This window comes from Monodon monoceros, unplaced genomic scaffold, assembly GCF_005190385.1.
Source record: "Monodon monoceros isolate NGI ecotype Baffin Bay Population unplaced genomic scaffold, NGI_Narwhal_1 Super_Scaffold_6, whole genome shotgun sequence".
Classification (NCBI taxonomy): domain Eukaryota; kingdom Metazoa; phylum Chordata; class Mammalia; order Artiodactyla; family Monodontidae; genus Monodon; species Monodon monoceros.
The window spans coordinates 14,121,371-14,145,988 of NW_021703783.1; the positions used below are offsets into that span (position 1 = coordinate 14,121,371).

The following is a 24,618-nucleotide window of genomic DNA, read 5'->3' on the forward strand; positions in this document are numbered from 1 at the left end:
GGACGCTGGACACCTTCTCAGTGTCCTCACCTGGCAGAGCTCCAGTCTCTTCTTCTTATAAGGGCAATAATCTAATTATAGGACCCCACTGTCATGGCCTTATCTAAACTTAATCACCTCCCAAAGGTTCCAACTCCAGTATCATCACATTGGGAATTAGAGCTTCAACATACAAATTTTGGGTGGACACAAACATTTGGTCCATAACAGACACAAAATATGGTGCTGTGGAAAGTGCCTGGAGCAGTGGTTAAGAACTGAGGGTTCTAGTCCTAAGGACCTTAGGCAGGTCTCTTAATCTTTCAGTTTCCTCACCTAATAAATGTCACGGGTGGGAGGGATTATCTCAAAATGGGGTTCAGCTCTATGCTAATGTAATATTATTCTCTGAGGATATGAGTGTAATTTACAGTGAGAGACATGTGTTTGACTCGAGTAAGAAAAACAAGGACTAATTGGGATCCCAGGACACAACAGGAGAGAGCAGAGCTAGGTGGAGCTTTTGGCAAAGGAAGAGTGGCAGGATCTGAGAGATTCTTGGGGATCAGGGAGGGGATAAAACCAGAATGAGAAAAAAGGGAAAGGCATCACAGGAGGGTCTCATAGAAAGCTATCTCTTCTAAAGTGTGCCCAGGGCCAAAATTCCACCTGTTTTGCTTTGTTTTGTTTTAGGGCTAGTAAGCACTTAAGGAGTATAACAGTAGGGGATGAGAGAGGTCACTGATAGCCATTCACAGCTTGGTGCTAAGCTAAGGAAAATGATTTGAATAAAATCACTTACCCTAAGCAGAAGTGTGTGTTGGAATGAGAGGAGGAAGAGAGTTTCTGCTCTCTGATGTCACATCATTCAGTATATTAAACATGTGAACATTCGAATACATATGAGTGGATTGGAAAGAGTTTTATTTATTTACCTGTATCTCCCAAATTGACTATATCCCTCAGCAAGATGAGTGGGAACAGGCTCTGATTCCTAATTATAGATTTAAGAATCTTATTCAGGGAAACTTACCTGCTCAGCATAGTTGTGTTTTTTTTTCCTTCATAGCTTCCAGATGATCCTAGGAGAGCAACACTGCAGTGTAACAGTCATCCTGATTACAAGTGTGTACGCAAACTGGGTACCATCTATGGCTAGTTTTCATTCAGAAAAATACCATTTAAGCTTATAATTAACTATGCAACTGGTCATAACTGTTAAAGATTTTGATATGATGATAAAGTATCAATTATAATAGTAAATATATACCTATATATCCACATATATTCAGTGTTAATAACCTATTTCTTGATGAAACAACTTTGATTTCTTGAACACAGTTCTGTGCTTAACAATGATCATCCACAAATGAAGCCAGAATCGGCAGTGCTCTATAAGAGCAGTGAGTGGCTGCCCGGGGATGAAGAAAGGCAAAAAGACAAATCTCAGCCAACTCTCTGAAGATCTGGGGAGCAAGATTCCCCAGTTTTTATTCTGCATGTTGAAGCTTTTTCTCTCGTGCAGTGCAATCAGTGCATTTTCTGAAGCTGTATTTCTTCCTGCACTGACTTGTAGATGTTTAACGGTCTCACCTAGTTTTCTTTAAATTGGCTGAGCTTGGTATTGGTAGGTCTCCAATAAAAGTTTTTATTATTTTAAAAATACTACTTTTGCCATTTTACATTTTCTAATTAAAACCAGGGTAGATTCCATAGTTTCCTGGTCACTTTTAGATAACAAACTCTTCACCACTTTTGTCCAATTTAAAACTCTATTTTCTTCTCCTGTTTGACACATACCTCCTCCCCATTCTCCAGCACCAGCCAAGCTTTAGCTTGGGGGACTTGTGGTGGGGAGAATATTGTCTGCTGTTTCATTCCTCTTCTCTCTCTGTCTTTTAGTTCTAGCTTTTCTTGACTTTGGAGTGGGAAAGAAAGAGAAAGAGGAAAGTGACCCTCACACTTGTTGAGGCAAGCAAGTACAATCCCCTGTCTGTGGTCTCTGGCTTTACATCAAGGCCCGCTCTGGGTTCACTGTCAAAGCTGGCTACCTCATCTGAGTGCGTACCTTGGGTAGCCTTGCAGGACTTCCCACCAGGAGATCTGCCTTTGGCTCAACCTCTTCCTACACAGGAGTGGATCACATTTAATTACTTCCATGTGTTTATTTGAACCTTGAGAAATTCACACATCCTTGCTTGGCCAGTTAGGGTGCAAAAATGCAGGCTGCTCCTTTGCTATCCTGTCTTTCAACAAACCCTCTTTTAGAGCAGAAATCTAACCTGGGAATGAGGCAATAGTCTCCCATTCTTGCACACATCTGAATCAATGGGTATCTTTGAGCTTCCCTCCTTACTGGACTTTGCAAGGATGAGTGGGGGTAGCGGATCCACTCTATCCCTCACTAAGTTGATGACTCATGACTCTCAAACAGCCCTTTCCTTCACCCCCACTTGCAAATATATACTAAGGTCCAGGAGGGGAGATAACACTTGGTGTATCATAGCCATTTTGGCCATCTCCCAATAAACCTCTAAGAGTTCTCTGACTTCCAGTTGTTTCTTTGGCTATTCTTAAAACATAGGATACCTGTTGTCTCTTTTCTTTAATCTTGGGTCTTGGTAGCCAACTCCAGGGCAGTAAAGGGAGTTCCATTAAACATGCTGATATAGATAGATGCTTCCTTGTCCAAAACCATTGATCCCCTCCGTATTTAGCCATCTTAGTCTTTCAGCTGTTACCATTAGAGCAGAGCTCAGTTTCCCAAACTGCCAGGTGTACTACCTCCCTCACTGCCCTCAGCCATCAGACCCTTTGTCTGGTAATGTGTTAGATTTGTCTAGTCCTGTGTTATATAAGTCTTTAAAAAAAAGACTTGCTATTGCCCTATTGCACTCATTAGTGCATTTTTACTCAGAAAGAATTTCCTATTAGATACTCAAACACTTGGCTGGACAGACAGCAGATGGTACATAAGCCTATTCACACTTTTAAATGAGTCAAAGAGAATGTTAGTGTAACAAAATAATAAAATTTTAGCAGTATAACATAATATACATGTCCAAATGAACCAGATCAAACCGTTTTTGAAATACACTTTGGGGCTTTTTAGGATCCATAGAAGAAAGCCATTTTTATTACTTTTATAGTTTTTTTGATCTAAAATGTTATACTCAAATTGATCACCCATCTAATTCACCAGACTTGTCTCCAGATGACTTTTATTTTCAGTAATTAGTTTTGCCCCAAAGTATCCTCAGGGCTAACACTGGGGAGGTTTAAAAAATGTGCTCCATATTCTAAAGGCAATACAAACAAACAAATGAAAACAAAAACAAAGAAAAGGGAAAAAGAAATAATATGAAACTTGGCATATTCATTAATTTTTACCACAGCAACAAATAGCCCCAAAGTTTCAGTGGCTTACAGCAAAAAAAAACTTCTTTCTCACGTATGCAGCATGCAGGCTGCAGACTTGCTGTACTTCTGCTTGGCTGCACTGGACTCCTCACAGCAATGCTCAGCTCTCATTCCAGCACTGAAGGAACATCCCCCAGCAGGGACATGCTGTTCTTGTGACAGATAGCAGAAGTACAGGAGAGCAGACCAATCCATGAGAGCACATTTAAAGCATCCCCATGGACTTGGGCATACATTTTATCCAGTCGCATCCTGTTGGCTAAAGTGAGTCACATGGCCAATCCAGACAAGGGGTGGAGAAGTAGATGCTGCCTCTGGGGAGGCACTGGAAGTCACAGAGCAGAGTGTGGTTGTATAAGCTTCAGGGAAGAAAGCATGGAGTTGGGAAAAATCAATCTACCACATAATGTGAACACAATGGAAAAATCATAAGTATGAACTGTAACATTCTGAATTACTGTTTTTGAGGTGGTAATAAATATTAGATATATAAATTGAAATATGGGGATAAAATTAAGTCGGTTACATACCTTAAGGGCCCGTCTCATATATTTAAGTGTTCTAAAAATGTATAAAATCTCTAGAGTATGGATTTCATTATTTTCTGAATTTATTCCCTTTTAATTGTTTTATATTCAAGTTGTTTCAAAGTGGCTTATTGACAAACATGTTGCAAAATAACTATTGATTGGAAATCACATTTCTGCAGACTTGGACCATGTAATGCTCCTTATATACAAAATTCAAAAGAAGTTCGGTGCTATATTTCTGAAAGAGCAAATCAATATTCTAAAAATGAGCTAGTCATAGGAAACAGTTATCTTTGCAAGACAATAAAATGTATGAAGTTCCTCAGTTTAGGGAAATATTAAGTAAATCTCTCAACCAATGAGAAGTAAAATAAAGTTGTAAAGGCTAAAGAGATATATGCTTTTCACTTCTTAACACACTATTGAAACCTTAAAATTAAAAATTCCATATCAAGTATTGGATTTCAGCCTTTATATGTCCCAGGGTTATAAATACACTTGAAGAAGTCACATTTTAAAATCCACCTGTGCTCACTAAGACCTGGTCTACTGGGTCACACATCTTACTCCCCATAAAGTAGCCACCAATAGAGGAAATGGATAGGGGAGGTCCTGGAGTGACCTGAAATCACTCATCTTCACGTGTAGCTCAGTTTTCTTCTGGATGTTGTTTCCCCCTCTTCACTCACAAGAAATACACAAGAGGGTAAAAAATTTAAGGCAAGCCCTAATTTGTGGGATATTGTGCTGTTGAGAATTAAAATTAAGAGCTACACTGAAGGGAGTCATGAGGCAAGGAGGGCTGGGTTGCCATGATTAGTCTGTTCTGTCCTGCTGGTAGACTGATGAAATGAGACCTATCTGTACTTTTCCTGGGCCTCCAGCAAGTCACTCATCATGGGATCAGAAGCACTTTGTGCATGAAGAAATGGAGAAAAGCTCTTATTTCCAAGGAAAATCTCCGTTTCATGCTAGCTGGGGTTTGTGTATCTGAGTCCACCACTAGCTCCTTAATTTAGGCAAATGCCTTTATGACATCCTATAACAAATATGCTCAGTCACCTGGGTTATGTTTGCTTCTCTTCTTGCTTTTTGCCTCTCATACTCCACACTACCCTTACCTTTAATCAGCTAGATTTTATGCATTTATTCTCATTTTAATGTTGTCATTACTTACAGTCCATAAGACACCTATACAAAATAATATCAAGTTGGGCTTCCCTGGTGGCACAGTGGTTGAGAGTCCGCCTGCTGATGCAGGGGACGCGGGTTCGTGCCCCAGTCTGGGAAGATCCCACATGCCTCGGAGCGGCTGGGCCCGTGAGCCATGGACGCTGAGCCTGCGCGTCCGGAGCCTGTGCTCCACAATGGGAGAGGCCACAACAGTGAGAGGCCCGCGTACCACAAAAAAAAAAATAAAATAAATAATAATAATAATAATATCAAGTTGAACCATTCCTGGATCTCGCATACACTAGGATAAACAGGTCTCTGACATTTTGAGATTTACCTCACAGTTTGTATGTGGTCACATCGTCTGTATCTTAAAAGCCCAATCTTTCAACACCAAGTCTTACTTCATATTTCTCAGTCCCTTGACCTGAACCTAAAATAAAGATTTTTTTTTTGAATTTGGCATAAGCAATTCAGTGTCTCCCAGTGACAGTGCCTTATGAAAAGGGTTTCTTTAATGCTTAAGGGAAAGTGGCTAGCTGTTTTCCACAGTCTTAACAAACAGAGGCAAGGGGTAAAAACTACCACATGAGGGTTTTAACCACTTCCTGCTGGTGAAGGTCATTGACGTAGAATTGGCTAACTCTCCACCCAAAACTGTATAGTCCAAATTTCTCTGAATTGATTAAAATTAAAGGACATATTAATTTCTCTCATCAGTTAAAGTGACTGTGCCTAAAGACACAGGAATAGACTAACTGACCTCTCGTGGTCATCTATAACACAGTATGATTTCAATTCTGCAATTTGTAAAAAACTTTAAAGTTGGATAAAAAGCCATAGAGCTTGAACCAAATCTCACCAGGAGAGCATGTCATAATGGCAGGAATGAGAGTTTGCATGAGGTATGTTCTATAAGGAAAATAATCACAATGGAATACACTGAGTTTTCTTCACTTTTAAATTTTTTAAAACACAGTCACATATTCTCTCTGCAAATCTCCCCTGCTCTGTTTTATTTTGAGCAAGAAATCAGACTGATTTTTTTTCCCTCCTTGAATCAGCTGCTCATGAGAGAAGCAAATACATTTCTCATAGAATAAGAATTGAGTATTAGGAATACTAATTAGATAATTTTGACAATTCCTATGACTCCCCACCCCTAAAATATATATTTTCTTTAAGAATTTTAGTAAAAAGTTGACTTTGTGCAGAATAACCTTTCCTTTTATCATGTGTATAGCAGTCAGGTGGTTATAGAGTTATATTTATGTACCAGAACAGGTTTTAAATATCTTTAAAAACAAGTAACTCAGTATTCAAAGTGTATGAAAATGCTGGCAAGCATTGATACGGGATATAGAAATACTCTACCCATCAATTCCCTACGTCCACTGAAAACCAAGTAGACTGTACAATGGTATATTACCAAAGTCCTCAAAACACTGTGAAAATCTCTGAGGTATAATTCTGCATAAAATACCTTGAAGTTTCAGATGTGGATGCTTTCTTTGGGGCTTTCCAATTCATAATCACATAACACTCGTTTTCTTAGAGCCTCCAAATAATGGTGTGATACATTTATTGCATCTGACATTTCAAAAATCTCACCATAGAGGTGGGTTGGAAAACTTTTCATTGTCGACTATTCTTCTTACATTGAAGGTATAATTATATATGGATTATATTTTCCATCAATACATCTTTAGACCCTTGAGGATATTTTTGTTTTTTAATGCTTTCCAGCATTTTTCCAGCATTATTATATTTCCTTTGGTAAAGTAAAAGAGGTGCTAGGAGATAAGTGGGCTTTGTAACAATGACAAGGGAACAAGCCCTTACCTAAAAAAAAAAAAAGCCAGGTTCATTCGATTAATTTTTTTTTTTTTAAAGAAGATGTTGGGGGTAGGAGTTTATTAATTTATTTATTATTTATTTTTGCTGTGTTGAGTGTTCGTTTCTGTGCGAGGGCTTTCTCTAGTTGTGGCAAACGGGGGCCACTTTTCATCACGGTGCGCGGGCCTCTCACTATCGCGGACTCTCTTGTTGCGGAGCACAGACGCGCAGGCTCAGTAGTTATGGCTCACGGGCCTAGTTGCTCCGCGGCATGTGGGATCCTCCCAGACCAGGGCTCGAACTCGTGTCCCCTGCATTAGCAGGCAGATTCTCAACCACTGTGCCACCAGGGAAGCCCTCATTCAATTAATTTTTTAACTCAGATGTGTAGGAGCAGAGAACATAGAACAAATGAAAATAATGTGTTTCTTAGAGTCTCTGTAGCACAATACATATTGGGCAGAGATGCAAAATTAGGAATGCAGAATGAAACTCATCTATATATATTTTGGCTGCTAGGCATTTAATCCTTCTTTTTTCAATATTTCATTCTCACAATAACTTTCTTCTAGTCCTTTGAATGATAATTATTTTTCAGAAGAGAAGAAGATTAGAGACAAGAATTAAAGAATCAAAGAGAGGTTAACATTCAAGGGAATCAGTCTTTTATTTTCAGTGTTTTAGGGCATAATAAAAAGTAAAGTTTAAGCGTGTTGGAATTAATTTCAAGGCAATAGAAATTGTCACATGGCAGAAAGCGTAATCAAATAATTGTCACTGCTCCATTATCTAGCGAAGTATCCTTCCCTTTTTTTGTTCTATGCCTCCCGTGTTCATGATACAAGCAGACTGCCAGACAGTGACAGAAGCTGGCTTGGGGAGGCTGCAGGATACAGATAAACTGATGTTTTTTGACTACTAGTACATACTTTGTGCTAAGCCCTTTCAAATTAGAATAGCATTAGCTTATTCTATATTCCATACAGTTCTATGGAGTCAGAGTTATTTCTTTATTTTAACCTCAGCCCGGTTAAGTAACTGGCCTAACTTACTTGTAAGTTGTAGGGCTGAGATTTGAATCCAGAAGTGCCTGAAAACAAAAACCATGCTCTTGCCTTTACAATATCTTCCTCCAGGTAATCAAAGGGAGGTGTTGGAAGAAAGAGCAATACTTAACGTATGTGACAGTGTGGAGACATTATTTTTTGAAGAAAAGCAGAAGAATGTGGGGTTGATGGTTAGGTTGCCATATAGTGTAGTGACTAATAAATACCATTTCTAAAATGTATTTTAATAAGAAGTCAAATATATGCTCTTAAGATAAGTACTTGCTATAGAATTTAAGAAGCCTGAAAGAGGAAAAAGTGCACTGTGAACTGAAATGAGGAAAGGAAGGTCTCTTATTGATTCTTCACTCTTGGAATCTCATTAACTATCAGGTGAAATGATGACTGCCAACAAATAAACAACATTTTCCCCAGCCTGGCCTGTTAAACTGCCCAAAGCCACCACATACAGATTAGTCTGAAACACACTTATTGTTCCTGCTAGAGGTGTTTTAAAAATCAGCTTTAGATACAAGAATTTGTTTTCTCTCCTTCAGGCTGCTAAAGGATGCACAGAATGAAGCTTATTTTAAAAGCTGGTATCAGAAGCTATTGGCTGCTCTCCAATTCTGTGCAGGAAAAGCCTTGAGTGATGAGTTTTCCAAGGAACAGAAACTCATCAAAATTCTGGGAGACATTGGTGAAAAAGTCAAATCTGCCAGTGACCCTCAAAGACAGGTTTGTTGCAAAATCAATCTTCATGTAATAAAGTTTTGTTTTATTTCTTAAACCTGGTTCAATTAACTTTGAATTTCATAACACAGAAGGTAAATTCCTTGACTACACTTTGTCATAAGACACTTAAATCAATTCTTTTGATCAAGTTTTTTTTTCAATTTACTATCCTAATGTTAATGATAATATCTATCACCAGGACATGACTTTTTGATCTAAATAGCCATGTAGCATAGACAGTACCTGACAAAAGACCAATTTAAAGGCAATTTGATTAAAATGACCGAATGAAGTAATTTACTCAAAAAGGCAGCACAGTTCAGACTCATGGAAGAAGTACACAAGGGGACTTTTCAGAGCACCCTTGTCCAAGGTACAAAATCTAGGTCTAGATTTTTCTCACACTGCACTGATCAAAGTCACATTTTTAAAGACTTTTTTTTTCCACAACAAATTAAGTGCATTAAGTGAAAGAAATCAATAGTGGTGTGGATAGTATTGAATAATACTTTTATTCTAACATCCATGGATGATAGTCAAAATACTGTGCCTCTTTCATCACTGATTATAATAATGGATCTGGCTGTTCGTTTTCTTGCTCTAATGGAAGAACACTTGCTCTTTTTAATTAACTGCATTACTAGTTCCCTTCACTGATACAGATCATTAAGTAGGTTCTCTTAAGTTCAACATTCTAGATGTAGGGAGGTAGTGGACTGTATTCACTGTATTAAGAATCTCATTCAATAACAAGTACTTACTACAGACTAGGAGTTAAGGATAGAAGGATGCCTAAAACATGAATATTGTTCTTAAGGGAGCTCATAGTTTCTCTCCACCCACTGTTTAAAATCAACAAGACTTTTCAACCAAATGATATGAAAATAGGCAAAGGGTCCCAGAATTTTTTCCTAGCACAAGATTTTTCTTGCTGGAAGTCACTTCATTTGGTAGTAATGCCAGAAGCTATGCTACTTCACCTACCTAGGAGAAATTGGAAAATAAAAAGTATAAGCAGGGACTTTATTTTTAAATGGGAGACATATAAACTCTGTATGCACAGAAGAGCCTTAAGGCTAGCAACATGATAGGCAATGCAAAAAAAAAAAAAGTTCTATGATTTCTCCATATTACTGCAAAATCATTAATTATTTTCTAATGGTAGACAAAAAGTTGAAAGCAAGTAAAATAAATTTGGCTTAAAATTTACAAAATTTGTGTATAGGTTTAGTCTTTATTTCTTATGTTTCAAAATCCCTCATGTATTTAAGATGCATGCTGCAGTTAGTACAGTGCCTTTTTGACTATTTACATCACGTTCCAGTGATACTGACATTATTCTCTCAGATAAATGCATTTCTCTCACCTTGACTGGCTGCTCTTGTGATAACACCTCTTCACGTGAAAATAGAAAGAGAAAAAGAAAGAGGTGGGAGAAGCATTTATAATTTCTCACAAGTTACTGTAAGCTTTTTTTCTTTTCTTTTTTTTTTTTTTTAAAGCCCAGTTAAACCTAACTATATGAAGTGAAGAGATTTTAGTTAAAGAGAGCAGAGGTTCCCCTCCATGGTGCTCTTCCGGCAAATCGAGGTATAGAAAAGACAAAAGAGGAAGACAAAAAGAATGCCATTGTGGAGCTTGGCCTCATTTCTCCACCTTGTTTTGCTGGATTCTGGGAGCAGTAGATTCTATTATTTGGCAGTGAATCCGGAGTAAGAGCTAAGAAACTCTTGAGAGTTAGTTAAACACTATTAATCTGATATCCTCATTTTTAAAATTGGGCTTAAACAGTTTTCAAAGTAGGCTAAAAGGAGTTTTTTTAAATTTTGAATTATTATTATTTCTGAATTATTGTTTTTCTCCTTTTTTGTGTCAGGGGATACACAATTCTAAAGGTGTCATTTGTGGTCTCAGACCTTCCACATGCACAGAGGACTATGGAAGGGAGTGAGTCAAGTATCAGAAATACACTTATTGACATTTAGTAAACGATTTGTTCATGTATATTACTGCTTCTGACATTTATCAATGGTCTATAATTATCTTTTTTGTCATTATTTTGTCTCCTACTCTATGTAAATTTTTTTTAAAAGTATTATACTATTAAGTGTAAACCTTGAGAGTTACAAACTAAGATTTCAGGGAATTATGATAAATGGATCATGTTAATAGTTACTTAAAGCAGGGGTTGCAAATTGGTGGGTTACAGGTCAAGTCCAATCCATCGTGCTTCGTTTGAACAGAACAGTGCTTTGTTTTGGTTTGGGTTTTAATTGAATTTAAAGTTCTTCAGAAAGGACATGCAATCTTTACTTCCCCATTTTCCCCAGTACTCCCTATTGTCTTTAGCCTGCTGCCTCCTCATATGTGGCTACATCACCCACCTGACCCCAAAGCACCCAAGTGTGCAACCCCTGAATTAAGGAGTTTATTTAATCAACAAAAGAAAATTATAACTTGAAGGAAAAGTCCAGTTCTTTTCAGTTTTGAAGATGCTTCTTCTAATGATTTTTCACAGGAGGTACTGAAGAAAGAACTTGGCAGACTAGAAGAATTCTTTCAGTGTACAAATACCTGTCACCTTCCTCTGAACCCTGCCCTATGCATAAAGGGAATTGATGGAGATGTAAGTCAACATATTCAGTAGATAAGTTGAGTATTTTTATTTTGTATTGTTTAGTTCATTGGATGTTTCTGAAATGGCAAAAACAATTTATAAATTATCATTGCAATTATTTAAGAAAAATGTAATTGAGTCCCATCCAAACTGTGTGTGCTCTATTTGATGCACTGTGACCAGTTGGTATCACATTAACCTCATCAGATATTTCATTGGTTTAGGAACACACTAACCACAGTTCAGTGGAAAAAAATGAAGGCACTTCTCACTGAATTGACTTCTTGACTTATTCACAATGGTTGATTTTGTGACCCCATGCAGGCTGGTTTAATTTCATGCTTATTTAGATTATGTACATGCTCATGCCTAGGACACTAGTATATCATTAGCTATAACATCTCAGTTTTGATTCAATTTAAAATTCGTTGATGCTTATGAGTCACTGTGCCATATGATATGTTTGTGATTTTACTCATGCCTGGAAAGCCCTTCCTGGCATTGTACTCACAAACTCCTTCTCTTCCTAAGTCTCTATCAGCCACCCTTCTCTGACTTAGAATCATTCTTTCTCCATGAGCTTTATTATATTCCTTCTCAAAAGTCCAAGAGTAGAAGACTCTAATAAAGAGGATTGATAAGTGAGATTTTTAAAATGAAGAGGTTAAACTCTCATGCAAGCACAATAAGTGTTACTTCACTAAAGTCGGAATACAGTCAAGAAAAACAAATTTAATAATTAGGAGAAAAATCAGACCATTAGTATGAATAGAAAAAGTTTTACTAGAAGCTTAATACTGTCACCTTTACAATTTTGCTGCTGCAAAGACACCCTACAAATTTTCCAGATATGCTGCATAGATGTATTTTGAATAATAACAAAATAAGGCATCAATTTTATAAACTGAGATATGTCTATCTGGGCTAAAATCCAAATCATCACTGATTTAAAAAAATTGTGTGACCTTTTAATCATTAGCAGTATGCACTGATTGATGCTAAAGATACATGGAAACATTTCAAAAACACAGAGTATCTTAATGTAGAAAGAACAATATATCAATAGTTCATTGAGTCCAGATGTTATTTTTTACTTCTGCTTTCTTGGTTTGTCATTGTTGTTTAAGGAATAGAAAGATTGTTTTCAATTAAAATTACATACGCGTTGTGGCTTGTGCAGGCCTTGGTGAAAATTACGTATGCGTTGTGGCTTGTGCAGGCCTTGGTGATGTGGGGCACCAGCTCTAGGGAATCGTTGCTCTGAGTGTCCAGGTGAGCAGGCCATGCCGGGGGCATCACCAGTTCAGGAGTCATCACCCATAGTGCTGTGGCTGGGACCACACTCCTTCCCTACAGCAACCTGCAGCCATCGGCACTTCCCCTGAGGCTGGGAAGTGCCCCAAGTAGAGCCACCTCTTTGTCCCACTTGCTCTGGTCAGCTGTGCCTGTGCATACAGCAGTGAGCAGGGCGGATGTGGAGGGTGATGCTCTCTCACCTGCAGAACATGTTAGTCTGTCCTCCAGTCCTGCTGAACAACGAGGAGGTCTGAAGGGACATACATCACATAGGAAGGTGCAGTAAATGCAGCAGAGTTCTAGTCAGAGTCCACATCTGGTTGGCCATCAGAGGATCCATACTGGAAAGAACCTCTGGGAGTGTAATGAGTGTAGTAAGACCTTCAGACAAACCCCTCAGCCAGTGGTTCATCTGAGAACCCACTGAGGGTACAAACCCTATGAATGTGAGAGTGTGGGAAGACTTGTCATCACTCCTCCCATCTCAATAAATACCAGAGACTCCATTACTGGGAGAAACCTCATCAAGGTGATGAATGTGTTAAAGCCTTCACTCCGCGTTCCCTGCTCATTCCTCATCAGGTAGCCTGTACTGGGGAGGGGCCTTCTGAGTGTAACGAGTGTGAGGCCTTCATGCAGAGTAGAACCGTTTTCCAGCGTCAGACACTTCACACAAGTGAGAAACGTCATGTTCAAGCGAGTGTGGGAACGCTCTCTGTTCTGTTAGAGACCTTACTGACCATCAGAGAGTTCACACTGGGGAGAAGCCTTACGGCAGTAAGGAATGTAGTAAGGCCTTCAGTCAGAGTATATGTCTTGTTTGACACTGGATCCTCCATGCCAGGGAACAAGCACATACATGTTGGCAGTGTAGAAAAGCCTTCAGTCAGATCTCTCAACTAGTTGACTATGAGCAAATTCATACCAGAGAAAAGCCTTTTGAATGCGGCATGGCAAAATGTTCAGTCTAGTAAATGTCTTATTTTATATCACAGACTTCACACAAGCAAAAGCCATATAAATGTGGAAAATACGCAGTCAAAACTCATACCTCATTACGTATCAGAGAATTCATACTGGTTAGAAGTCCTATGAATGTAGTAGTGAGTATGGTAAGGTCTTTGTTTATAGCACCAAGCTTACAGTACATCATAGAGCCCATCTGGGGAGAAACCTGATAAATGCAGTGATTTGGGGAAAGTCATTACTGAGCTTATCGTGCATCAGAGTTCACTCTGGAGAGAAGTCCCATGAATGTATGAGTGTAGGAAAGCCTGCATGTATAGTCAGCATTCTATTTTAATCACCATCAGTAAACTACACTAGGGAGAAGTACTCAGGCCTGGCTCAATCCATTCTTTAAAGCATGGGTCTCCAAGACAGAGAGCAAAGGTCTTAGGTCTGGTTAAACTTTCTTTATAAGAAGAATTCTCACCCCGTCTCTCCTTGGAACCACTAATCACAATGGACCATTTCCTGTTTCACTAAGGGGTAGATCATATGAGAGAGTGGGAATAACTGAATGCAATCCTTCTCCCCTCCTGGGAAAGTAAAGACCAGACATTTCATTTACTAATAGGTATCTTTTCCTTTTTAAAAACTGTTTTAAGTCTATTTCACTAATTTTCACTTTTCAAGACCAGAGTTTCTATCTTCCTTTCTCCATTCTAGCTTTTCTTGTCTTCCTTTCTCTATTCCAGATCTTTTATCTCACCATTTACATAAAATATCTTCCAAGACTTTGATTCATTCTTTCCTATCTCTTGGTTATGGCCATCCCAATCCACTTTTAACTTCTACTCTAAGGTGTCCTTGTTTACCTTTTTCTACCTAGCAAACCTTTTCATTTACCTGTTTGCCAATCTATGTCTTTCACAATCTTCAAATTCAGCTCATCTCTGAAAGACTCTCTTCTTCAAATGCTTCTTCATTCAGCTGTGAAATGCATGCGTGTATACACTCATACCAACTTTTGCAGGCTCTATGAGAGGTGGATATGGTGTCTCTTTCTATTAGCATATAGTTAATGCTTTGTGCGTACTAGCTGTCAAATGTATAGTATTTTTGCCATGACTCTCAAAAAATATACTGCATGTGAAAACCAAAATATTAAGCAATGAAAGCAATATAGCTGAGTGATATAATTGAGAAGAGGGGCTAAACCTTGCCCTCAGCCTTTCTTAGCCCTTTGTCTCTTCCCTGGACTTGGCATACCTCGAAGAGATCATCACTCTCCCACCCCAGCCCCCAGAATTGAATGAGGAGAATTTGAAAACCACTGATCTAGACTCTGGCCTAATACAGGGTTTCCTAATTCAATACCATGACAGAAGGTCATATGTCCCCTGATTGACTGATTCTTGCAGCGGGAATTCATTACTTAACAAGCAGCCTCATCCTTTTACTATAAAACTCAAATTGATTCAGTAAACAAGGGTTTCTGTTTGCTTAGGGATTAGGTTAGATTTATGTTGACAGATTAAGAAATAGATCCTTTCCTCTCAACTTCTACTGATTTCAGACTTATCAGAAATAATGATATTCAAACTGATCCTTCAAAATATATTGATGTCATATTTTACTAAGTTGATGAATTGAAAGTATCGAGTCCTTTTGCTTTCTTTAGTATTGATTTAATAATTTTCGCTGTCAACATGAACTCTCTAATAACCTAAAGACATATAGCCTTTTAACACTCAAACAGTTGTAAGCACATAAAAGGAAAATAATGGACAGTAGTCGATATCATAAAACTGAAAATAGAAATGTAAAGTATAATTGAAAGAAACGAGAATAGGAAATATATGTTGTACTGTTACTTGTAAAGATAAGAAAATGTTCATTAGCAAAAAGTGAAAAAGAATGCATTAATCTTTTTGAAGTACCCGATTAGTGTCAGACACTGTAAAAGGTATTTTATATCCATTAGCTCATATACCTATTACAAAAATGTGTGAGGTAGGAGTTTTATCCCTGTTTTACAGTGGGATACAAACATTTAAGTAACTTGTCCAAGGTCTTACAGCTGATAAGTTACAGAGTCCAAATTTGAACTCAGGTCTTTGTTAATTCTATATGCATGTTTCCTTAAAGTATGCTGCAGGGCAGAAAGAATGAAAAGGAAATATATATTTTTAAATAGCGATTTCATCTTTTAGATATTAACTAACTAGCATAAGCACAATACCTACATACTACTTAGTTTATTTAAACTCCCTAAACATCATCACTGTTTAGTGAGAAAAAAATGTAGTTGAAGATTTACAACCTGCCGAAAAGCTGGCATTTTTAGTTTACAAATAAAGGCTTTGGTTGGTAGACTAAAGTCTTTTTTTTAAGAAATATGTTTCTTTGTTCCAAAGTGTGAGAATTATTCATATGTGTTACATTTGCTCATATAACAAATTCTGCAAGGGGCCATGATTGCAAGGAAACTGTTCTTTTTGCTTTGTTTTGCTCACCATTTTTCTCTTCTTTTTGTCCCATAGGCATGTTCATATTTTACATCTAATGCTTTGCCATTGAAGATTACTTTCATTAATGCTAATCCAATGGGCAAAAACATCAGCGTCATTTTTAAGGTACAGTAGCCCTCCTGAAACATCAAATTGATTCCATTGGTAGAACTATTGATTTATTACTCACAAAAAGAAATTATTGTAGCTCTTTTCCTCTGGCAGCAGCACAGAAGATTCCAGTTATTTTTGATTCTGCATTTTTACAGAATTATAGTACATGCCAAACTATGATTGGCAATAAATCAAACATTACTGGCTCAAAGCCAATGAATCTTCAGTGCAAAACTCCGGGAGGTATGTTTCAATAAATGAAATAATGCAATCACTTTTGAGTAATACAGAAAGCAGAATTGTGGTAAAGTTCCTAGGGGGAGAGTCTTCCTTTGGTCTAGATACTAAGTTCGAATCAAAATTAGCTGAAACTCAAATGACACGATTTAGCATAAAATTCTTATCTGTAAGCACTTGCTTATTTTAGTAATTTGGGTTGTTGTCTTCTTTTTAAATAAAATATAAATAAGGGCCATATCAGTCTTTGTCATGAATCCCATGGGACAATAGAGTAAAAGGTTAAGAGTAAAAGTCAAGTAGGAAAAAGGGACAGAAGAAGGAGCTGTAAGTAAAAAGTAAGCATTTGCCAGTCTTTCAGTTAAATTTGATAAGTTATTCAGCCAAACCAGACAACAAGGTCACAGAGTGGAATTTTTGTTAGATTCTGACTAGTTTTGAAGATTATGATTAACATATCTATACTTTTGCTGTGATCTGTGTAAACCTCAAGCATTAATGTTCCCCCGGCACTGCATTTTTGATGAAGAAAAAAGAAGAACACAAAATCTCATCTTGGCATAGTTTTCTGCATATAATTTAGAAAGCATTTTCAAAACCAAGCCTCTTATTAGTTAAAAGCATAGAACTGCCCTTCCCCTTTGGACATATTCCATGTCCTTCACCTATGCTAGAAAAACACCCCTTTATCATTTCTTATTATTATCAAAGGCTGTTTACTCTGAAAACTTCTTAACTGCCTTCATAACAAGAGAAGTCAATGATTCAAAGTCTGATGAATTATATGTGTGCTATTTATACTCCCAGTCAAGAAGCTCTTGGTAGTCTAACTGTATATCAGTGCATAAATTTATGGTACATCAAATAATGTTTCCCTTAGAGATTTCACTTGGCTGAGTTTGAAATTTGCATAAACATTCGTCCAACCTCTCTTCACCAGACTTTGAGGTTAAGACATTGCACATGGATAATAAATTGAAAGATTATTATCAGGGAACAACATTCCAAGCAGCTTCTAATTTAATGGCTAAAGCTTCTGTAATCATTTAAAAGAAAGTTCTAATTTTCTTTGATCTTCCAGCAGGAACACAAGGTATTCTTAGTGCTAATAAAATAATTGAAACCACCCTAAGTCAGGCTGGAAAATTATTCAAGGAAGGAAATGACATATACCATATTTGAAAGCCTTTAATAGAATTCAAGTAGAAACCCGGAGTCTATAATTTTGTTTTTAACAGGCTGGAGATGATCTTCGTCAGGATATGCTTGTCCTGCAGATTATTCGTGTGATGGACAATATTTGGCTGCAGGAGGGCCTGGATATGCAAATGATCATTTATAGATGTCTATCCACAGGAAAAGGCCAAGGTCGGTATAGATTAGAAAGCTGTTTGACTTACATTATTTATCTCACGCATTCATCAGTAATATGCCCCCAGCGTTGCCACAGCTTTCATTTTAGATTACAAATTTTAAAATCCAAAGAACTAAACCTGGTCATTCTTCTTTTTTACAAAGAATTATTTTCAAAAACAATAAGCCAAAATGATTTATGTAAAGCATAATGTCCTTCTAGATATTAATTAGGACTCTTGACAACTCAAATGTTAACTGTAATATCCTTTTGTGTGTCCTTAAGGGTTAGTTACATTAATGATTAACTCATATTTGTTTCTCTTTTTCTAAGCTGATAATAGAAAAGTCTACTCATTCAAAAAATACAATTGTTGCCTATTAACACAAAATTTACAAAGTTGCAAATGCTTAAAGGAGTTCTGAAAATTCTAAATACATTATAAACATGCATTCAGTTTCTAAAAGACTTTTGAGTAAAGTGTAATATCAACAGTCAAAGATGACCATTCATGCAAACTTTGAGCATACTTTAGCATTTCTCTTCCTTGATAAAAGCCAAGCCACTAATATGGAAATATAATTACATTTATACATATTTTCAATGAAAATAATGTTGAAGATCCACCCTAATAATTACTCAAACATCAGAGGTAAAAGTTGTACTTAATTACAATCATGCTGAATTGAAGAAATAATTTCTAGGATATCATATAATTTTTTTTACATGGGGCCATTGCCACTTAGCATTTCATTAAATTAATTAGTATGAATTATAGCAGATGCATCTGCATAAACAAAGGGATAAAAATACCATAGAACTGGAAAGGGGACCTAGAACTATGTTGTCTTTTTTTTTTTTTTTCTTTTTTAATTCAGACAGAACTACAGTTTAAACCCATCATCTCGAAAGAGAAACTGTCATTGCCTGGCCCTCCAGTTCCTGAGGTCCCACTGCGATGCTCAGTACCCCAGCCAACTGTGACTCAAGATTTTGGAAACTAAGCATGGAAGCACCTCCTACTTAGCTTAACTTGCAATTGGATACTTCAGGACTACTGTTAAAAGCCATACCGCCCAATTACTTTGATTCTGATAATAGGGCCCTTGTTTCCATGCCAAGTATCCCACTCCTGAACTCCTTCTAAAGTTCTAGTTCCTAAAAGTCTTTTATTACTGCTACTCTGAGATCATTATTCCTTGAGTTTTTCTCTCCCTTTTCTCACGTAAATGACCTAATTCTTTCATATCCTAATATGTTCAAAGGGTAAGAATAAACCTTAGATGAAGCAAGCTGAGCTTTTTGGTGTCACGTGGATTACTTTTTCTTCAGAAATTGAATACAACACCAGCCTCAGTGGAATTCTTCAATTCCATCTACTCATTTCTCTGTTTATAATCATAGGAAGTAATGGAGGCTAAGACTTTTAAAGTTAATAAAATAATCCAGCAGAAATAACTCTAGACTTGCCCAAAGTTACAGATGTCATAAGACAGACAAATTATTCTTTCCCGCTATCTACCAACAATTTCTTTGCTTGTAAGGTTGTACTGGAAAGATACTTCTTCAAGAAAAATAGAGATCATTAAAGCAAATGTCTTCTTTTAAGAGATTAGTTTCCATTTTTAATCAGGTTCCAAGGCTTATTGAATATCTACTGTTGACATCCCTCAAGAAATGTCACAAAGTAAGATAGGGAATACTAAAATGACCTAAACAGGGCTGCTGCCCTTAAGGAGAGTATACTCCAGGCCACAAGTTTACATGGCTTTATCAACATTATTGTTGACTATAATTCTCATGACTACTTTGTATATGATGTTGTAGGAACTTTGGGAGAGATTATCAGAGCAGATAAAAATTCTTTAGGATTTATTTCATTGCTCTAAATTTGCTCCAGATTTGATGGACATAAAAATTACTTAGGAGAGTTGGAGCAGCTATATCTAGGACCCAAGCAGGATGCTATATCAGGCTCTTCACTGGGGAGGGTGGGGGAGGGGACGGAGGGTGGGGGACTGAGGCTCAAGTCTCAGTGATTGCAAAAAGCTGCTCTGGAGTTTCTCATGCATACCTTTTTGAGAACCACTGCCTTGTGTGATACCATCTTGAAAAGTTTTGTCCCTAAGAACCTTGCTACTTAAAGTATGACCTGTGGACCAGGAGCATTGACATCACCTGGGAGCTTGTTAGAAACTCAGAATCTCAGACCCTACTCCCACCCTACTAAATCAGAACCTACATTTTAACAAGATCCCCAAGTAATACATATGGGCATTAAATTTTGAGGAATCTGCATTAGAGAGCTATGGGAATGGAGCCACACATATTACTGTGCACAGAATTATGCTAGAAGTATTTAAAAAGTGTGTGATACATACTAGCTTAAAATGTATGAAATGTAATTTATGGTTTTAATTAATGAGCAGAATTTAGCCACCACGATTGTTATAAATTAGGTGCAAAGTTTTCTGGGTAGTCAACAATGAAAGATATGGCAAATGGCTAGGGATTTAGCAATGATTAACTCCCTGAAGACAAATGTGGTCTGAGGAGTAACTGACATTGCTACAGCACCCTATCTAAAGGGTGCAGTAATCTAAGTCCTAATTTGGGGCATGGTCAGATGCAAGGTGGCAATGAGGCACGCAGGAACCAGGTAGAAGGTGGTTTTGTGTTAGGAAGTGTTAAATGGAGGAACTGGAAAAATGAGGGAAAATTTCAGGATTAGAAAGTAGAATTATATTACTCTTTTTAGAGTAATTATATTACTGTTAAATGCAGTGCTTTACATTTGCTATCTCACTTAATAAGCACAAGAAAACTAGCACAAGAGCCGAATACTGTTGGGGGAGAAGGGAGAAGTGTTATGATATTAAAGATATGTCCAGGATTTATATCTGGGATGTTATATCTCCTTCTTTCTTTTTGTTTTTAACAAATAGATTTTAATAGGTTATTTTTGCAGCATTCAATTCCCACTTTCCATGTTTGTTTATTTCTAATAAGGCAGTGTATCAATAGATGCCTAACGGTCATGATTGGGCTGGGCTGGGCTATTGGATATTAAGGGATTAAGGCTGAAAAAAAGAGAGAGAGAGAGAGAGAGAGAGAGAGAGAGATTAAGCCTGCAACCAGCTGCCTCTGGCCAAATCCAGCACTGAGAAATGTTTTGCTTACCATTACAGTGATCTTCTTGTTTGTTGTTTAATTTGAATATTTTTAAGGTAGACCACGAAATAGTCAATTTTTAAAACTTAATCTTCTCTCTTTTCATATAGTTACGTTTATGTCCCTGGTCCCTTTGGGCATTTGTGTTTTCAACTCTTGCAGTTGTCAAGATTGTGGAAATCAGAAATTCTAGACTTTAATTTCTTTCAATGACTTTATGTATAGAACTGTGCATTACAGGTTGTTTTGTGGACATTAGTCCTGGGAGAATTTTAAATACTGGGTTTAAATTGCTGTTCTGTGCAGAATAAAAATCAGAAGGCTTGAAAATATTTACATTCCAATAACCTTAGGAACACAATGAAAAGAAGCCTTGATGGATGCATGGCTAGTGGGGCAAAGCTCCTACTGAAGTTCAATCAATATATGCTCCCTTAAAAAGATTGTTATCATAGTTTACTTTAATGCAGACTGAGAAGGAAGAAGCAGGTGGTTCTGTACATGTTCACTGCAGAGTTACTCTGTTCACTCCTAGAAATGAAACGTTGAACAGTGAAGCTTTTATTAACCTGAACATTGATTTTTATAATATATTTGAAATATTTGTCACGGAGGTTGTATTTGATTCACTTACATTATAAATATGCTTGTTACAGAAGTTTGAATGTCCTCCCTTGAACTGTAAATGAATGCACAAGCCATATGTTAATTAATTCACTGCTCTATTGACTCAGTGGGGTCGCTAGGAGACCATCTAGATTTGCTTTCTACTGTAGTTCTAGAAAAAATATTAAAGCAGCTCTGATACATCTGATCCAAACACAAGTAGCCTCATCGCTCCCTAGGATTTAGGAAAAATTAGAAGCAATACCATCTAGGTAAAACTCCTTCAGAGAAGAAGTTGGGAAATAAAAAGGGTAATCCAAGTAGTGCTGGCAACTGTTGATGTTGTTACCTATATCAAGATGCCTTCCCTAAGTATCCCTCATCCTGTAAAGAAAGAAGTATTTCCATAATCTCTTTCTTATCAACCAGGATTGGTGCAGATGGTGCCCGATGCTATAACCCTCGCGAAAATCCATCGCCATTCTGGACTGATAGGACCACTGAAAGAAAATACAATCAAAAAATGGTTCAGTCAGCACAACCATTTAAAGGTGGATTATGAAAAGGTTTGTCCTTCTGCAGCAAATTTTAAATAATGTACTTAAATAAGGATATACTCTGGCTCATTAGATATTCTGATTTATGAAAAAGTAAATTAAGTACATCTTGAGGTCTGATTCATTCATTCATCAGCATAGTAATAATGACACAGTTTAAATGGTATATTACCTAGATAACAATTTCTGTGTCTGGTTTTCCCTCTGGGTGGAATTCTGGGCTATCAATAAAGACTCTCTTTGCTCAGCGGCTTCCCTTACAGCAATCTCACCTGAGATGATGCTCCTGAAAACTACCTCCTTCATGTTACCTGTGCCTATTTGTACACAACCTATACTTTCTATAAATCTCCCTCCTTCCATTGCAATGTATTTCTTCTTCCAAGTTCTATTTTTTCATGCCTCATTCTTTCAATGTTTGCGGAATACCTAATAGAGTTTTTATTTTTTTGTATCTCAGAACTTTACAAAATGTATACTATTCCATTTGACTGCCAACATTTTTCCCACTTTACCTTGGCATCTAGCCTGCAGTCTACAATTGTACAGGTTCCACCCTCTACCAGGGCTCCCAGATTAGGGGATGAGTTGGCTGGAGCCAGGCCTTGTTTCACTTGCCAAGGCATGAAATGGTACAGCTGCCCCAGAGGCAGGGGCACCTTTATGCTAATTCACACAAGGATGCAATATGGGCCAGCATTAGATTTGCTCAGAATTGTTCTGAGCACTAAACATCCCTCATTCTAGGAAACTCCTCAGTCCTGGGCAAACTGGAAGGCTTGGTCACCCTAGCTGGCCTGGGCCATGAAAGAGAGATCCAAGAGTTCATCTACTCCAGACTTCTGTGAGATTGGAATAGAGCAAAATACAGGTTTTGGAGGCCAAGTAACAGGGAATTAGATGAGATTATCTAGAAATCTATTTTTTAGCCATTCCCCAAATTGTAACTTGAGTTAGGCACAAACCCCTGGAGTTATATTGTTTGGGGTGTTTCCATGTACATTTGATGTTCTTAACTACCATGTGAAGGACATATTTTATTATCTTCACTTTATAAGTAGAGAAAATCTAGACAGACAAATTAAAGACTTTCTCAGGCACCTGGGATACCTGGAAATAAGGTGTCTTGGCATGTAGTCCAGCCACGTGGTCTTCCACTCGCTAGTTGAGGAGGCCCATACCTGTGGCTCAGCCAGTCACTTGTGCTTACACTCATCGTTACATCATCGATCAAAACGATGAATACCCAGGAGACAGTTTTTTTGAAAAAAGAGTAATTTTGGCAAGAAACCTCTGTCCATTAAAGAGACATAAGCCACAACTAACTTAGTGGAATCTGCTTCTACCCGCACAAGCGTTCACTGGTATATACTGTACCAAAACCTTTTGGGGCATTAACTTGATGACATATTTGTAGGATAAACATAAAGTGTTACAGATATCTCAATGTAGTTTTTTCTGTGTTAAAAATTTCAGATATTCAAAAATTAATATTTTAAATTTCTATGGGAATAGGCAATACTGTACCATATTGTTCCTTCTTCTTTTATCTTGAAAAAAGCTATCCACTATTGTACCTTTGTGACATTAAAAAATAACACTAAGAATCCTCTTTAATAAACTGAAAATTAGCTTTAACTGAATGAAAGTCATTTTCTCCCATTTCAACAAAAACACTCATTCGGCTAAAGAACAGATTGCTTCATGTTCTTCTGTAGCATATCAAGAAACAACCATTTAATCATATCCACTCAACTGAGATGTAGAATTGGTTCTTGATTATAGAATTTTGCTTTTTATCGTACTTTTACCATTACCTCTGTGTTTGCTCATTTTTTGTGTGTGTTATTATTTTTCAACCGATTAGGCCTTGAGGAACTTTTTCTATTCCTGTGCTGGCTGGTGTGTGGTAACGTTCATCCTGGGAGTCTGTGACCGTCACAACGACAATATCATGCTGACAAAGTCAGGCCACATGTTTCATATTGACTTTGGAAAATTCCTGGGCCATGCACAAACATTTGGAGGGATAAAAAGGTCAGTTCTCAAATAATGTTTATTAATGTAATTAAGCAATCTCCCGGAGTGATATATAACATGTAATGGCATAGAAACCCAGCAGATGACTTGTTCCCCATCTCTCAAATTCCCCAAGATAATGTAAACATGATTATGTATCTAATAACATTGAAGGAAAGATTTTTTCGATAGACTGTTAATGGAACAAATTAGGTTTCCTCAAGTTCTTAGTAGACTAAATTGGCCTTCTCCCACAGGATACTAATACTGCTCCAGTCTGAATTGTGCGAAATATGATATGTTCATTTTCTTATAAGCCTTGAATGGGCAACGAGGCCTGAGTTCGTGGTCTCAATACATCTGGTATATTGCCCATAACAATCACCAGCCTGGTCTACATGTAAAATGAGCACACTTCCTGCACTAAATTAGGCTTGAATTATTCCAAAAATATTTAGTAAGCATCTACCATT

General features: G+C 37.3%; 1 protein-coding gene across 1 annotated transcript in view; it reads left to right on the forward strand.

The window, feature by feature from the left end:
* The window catches only part of PIK3C2G (phosphatidylinositol-4-phosphate 3-kinase catalytic subunit type 2 gamma), a 394,030-nt gene that overhangs the window by 221,252 nt on the left and 148,160 nt on the right, over positions 1-24,618 (forward strand). The window contains exons 20-25 of the mRNA XM_029205345.1: positions 8,542-8,722; positions 11,238-11,345; positions 16,121-16,213; positions 17,677-17,806; positions 21,999-22,135; positions 23,994-24,163. Coding sequence (XP_029061178.1) covers positions 8,542-8,722; positions 11,238-11,345; positions 16,121-16,213; positions 17,677-17,806; positions 21,999-22,135; positions 23,994-24,163 — 819 coding nt within the window. The remainder of the gene's footprint in view (positions 1-8,541; positions 8,723-11,237; positions 11,346-16,120; positions 16,214-17,676; positions 17,807-21,998; positions 22,136-23,993; positions 24,164-24,618) is intronic.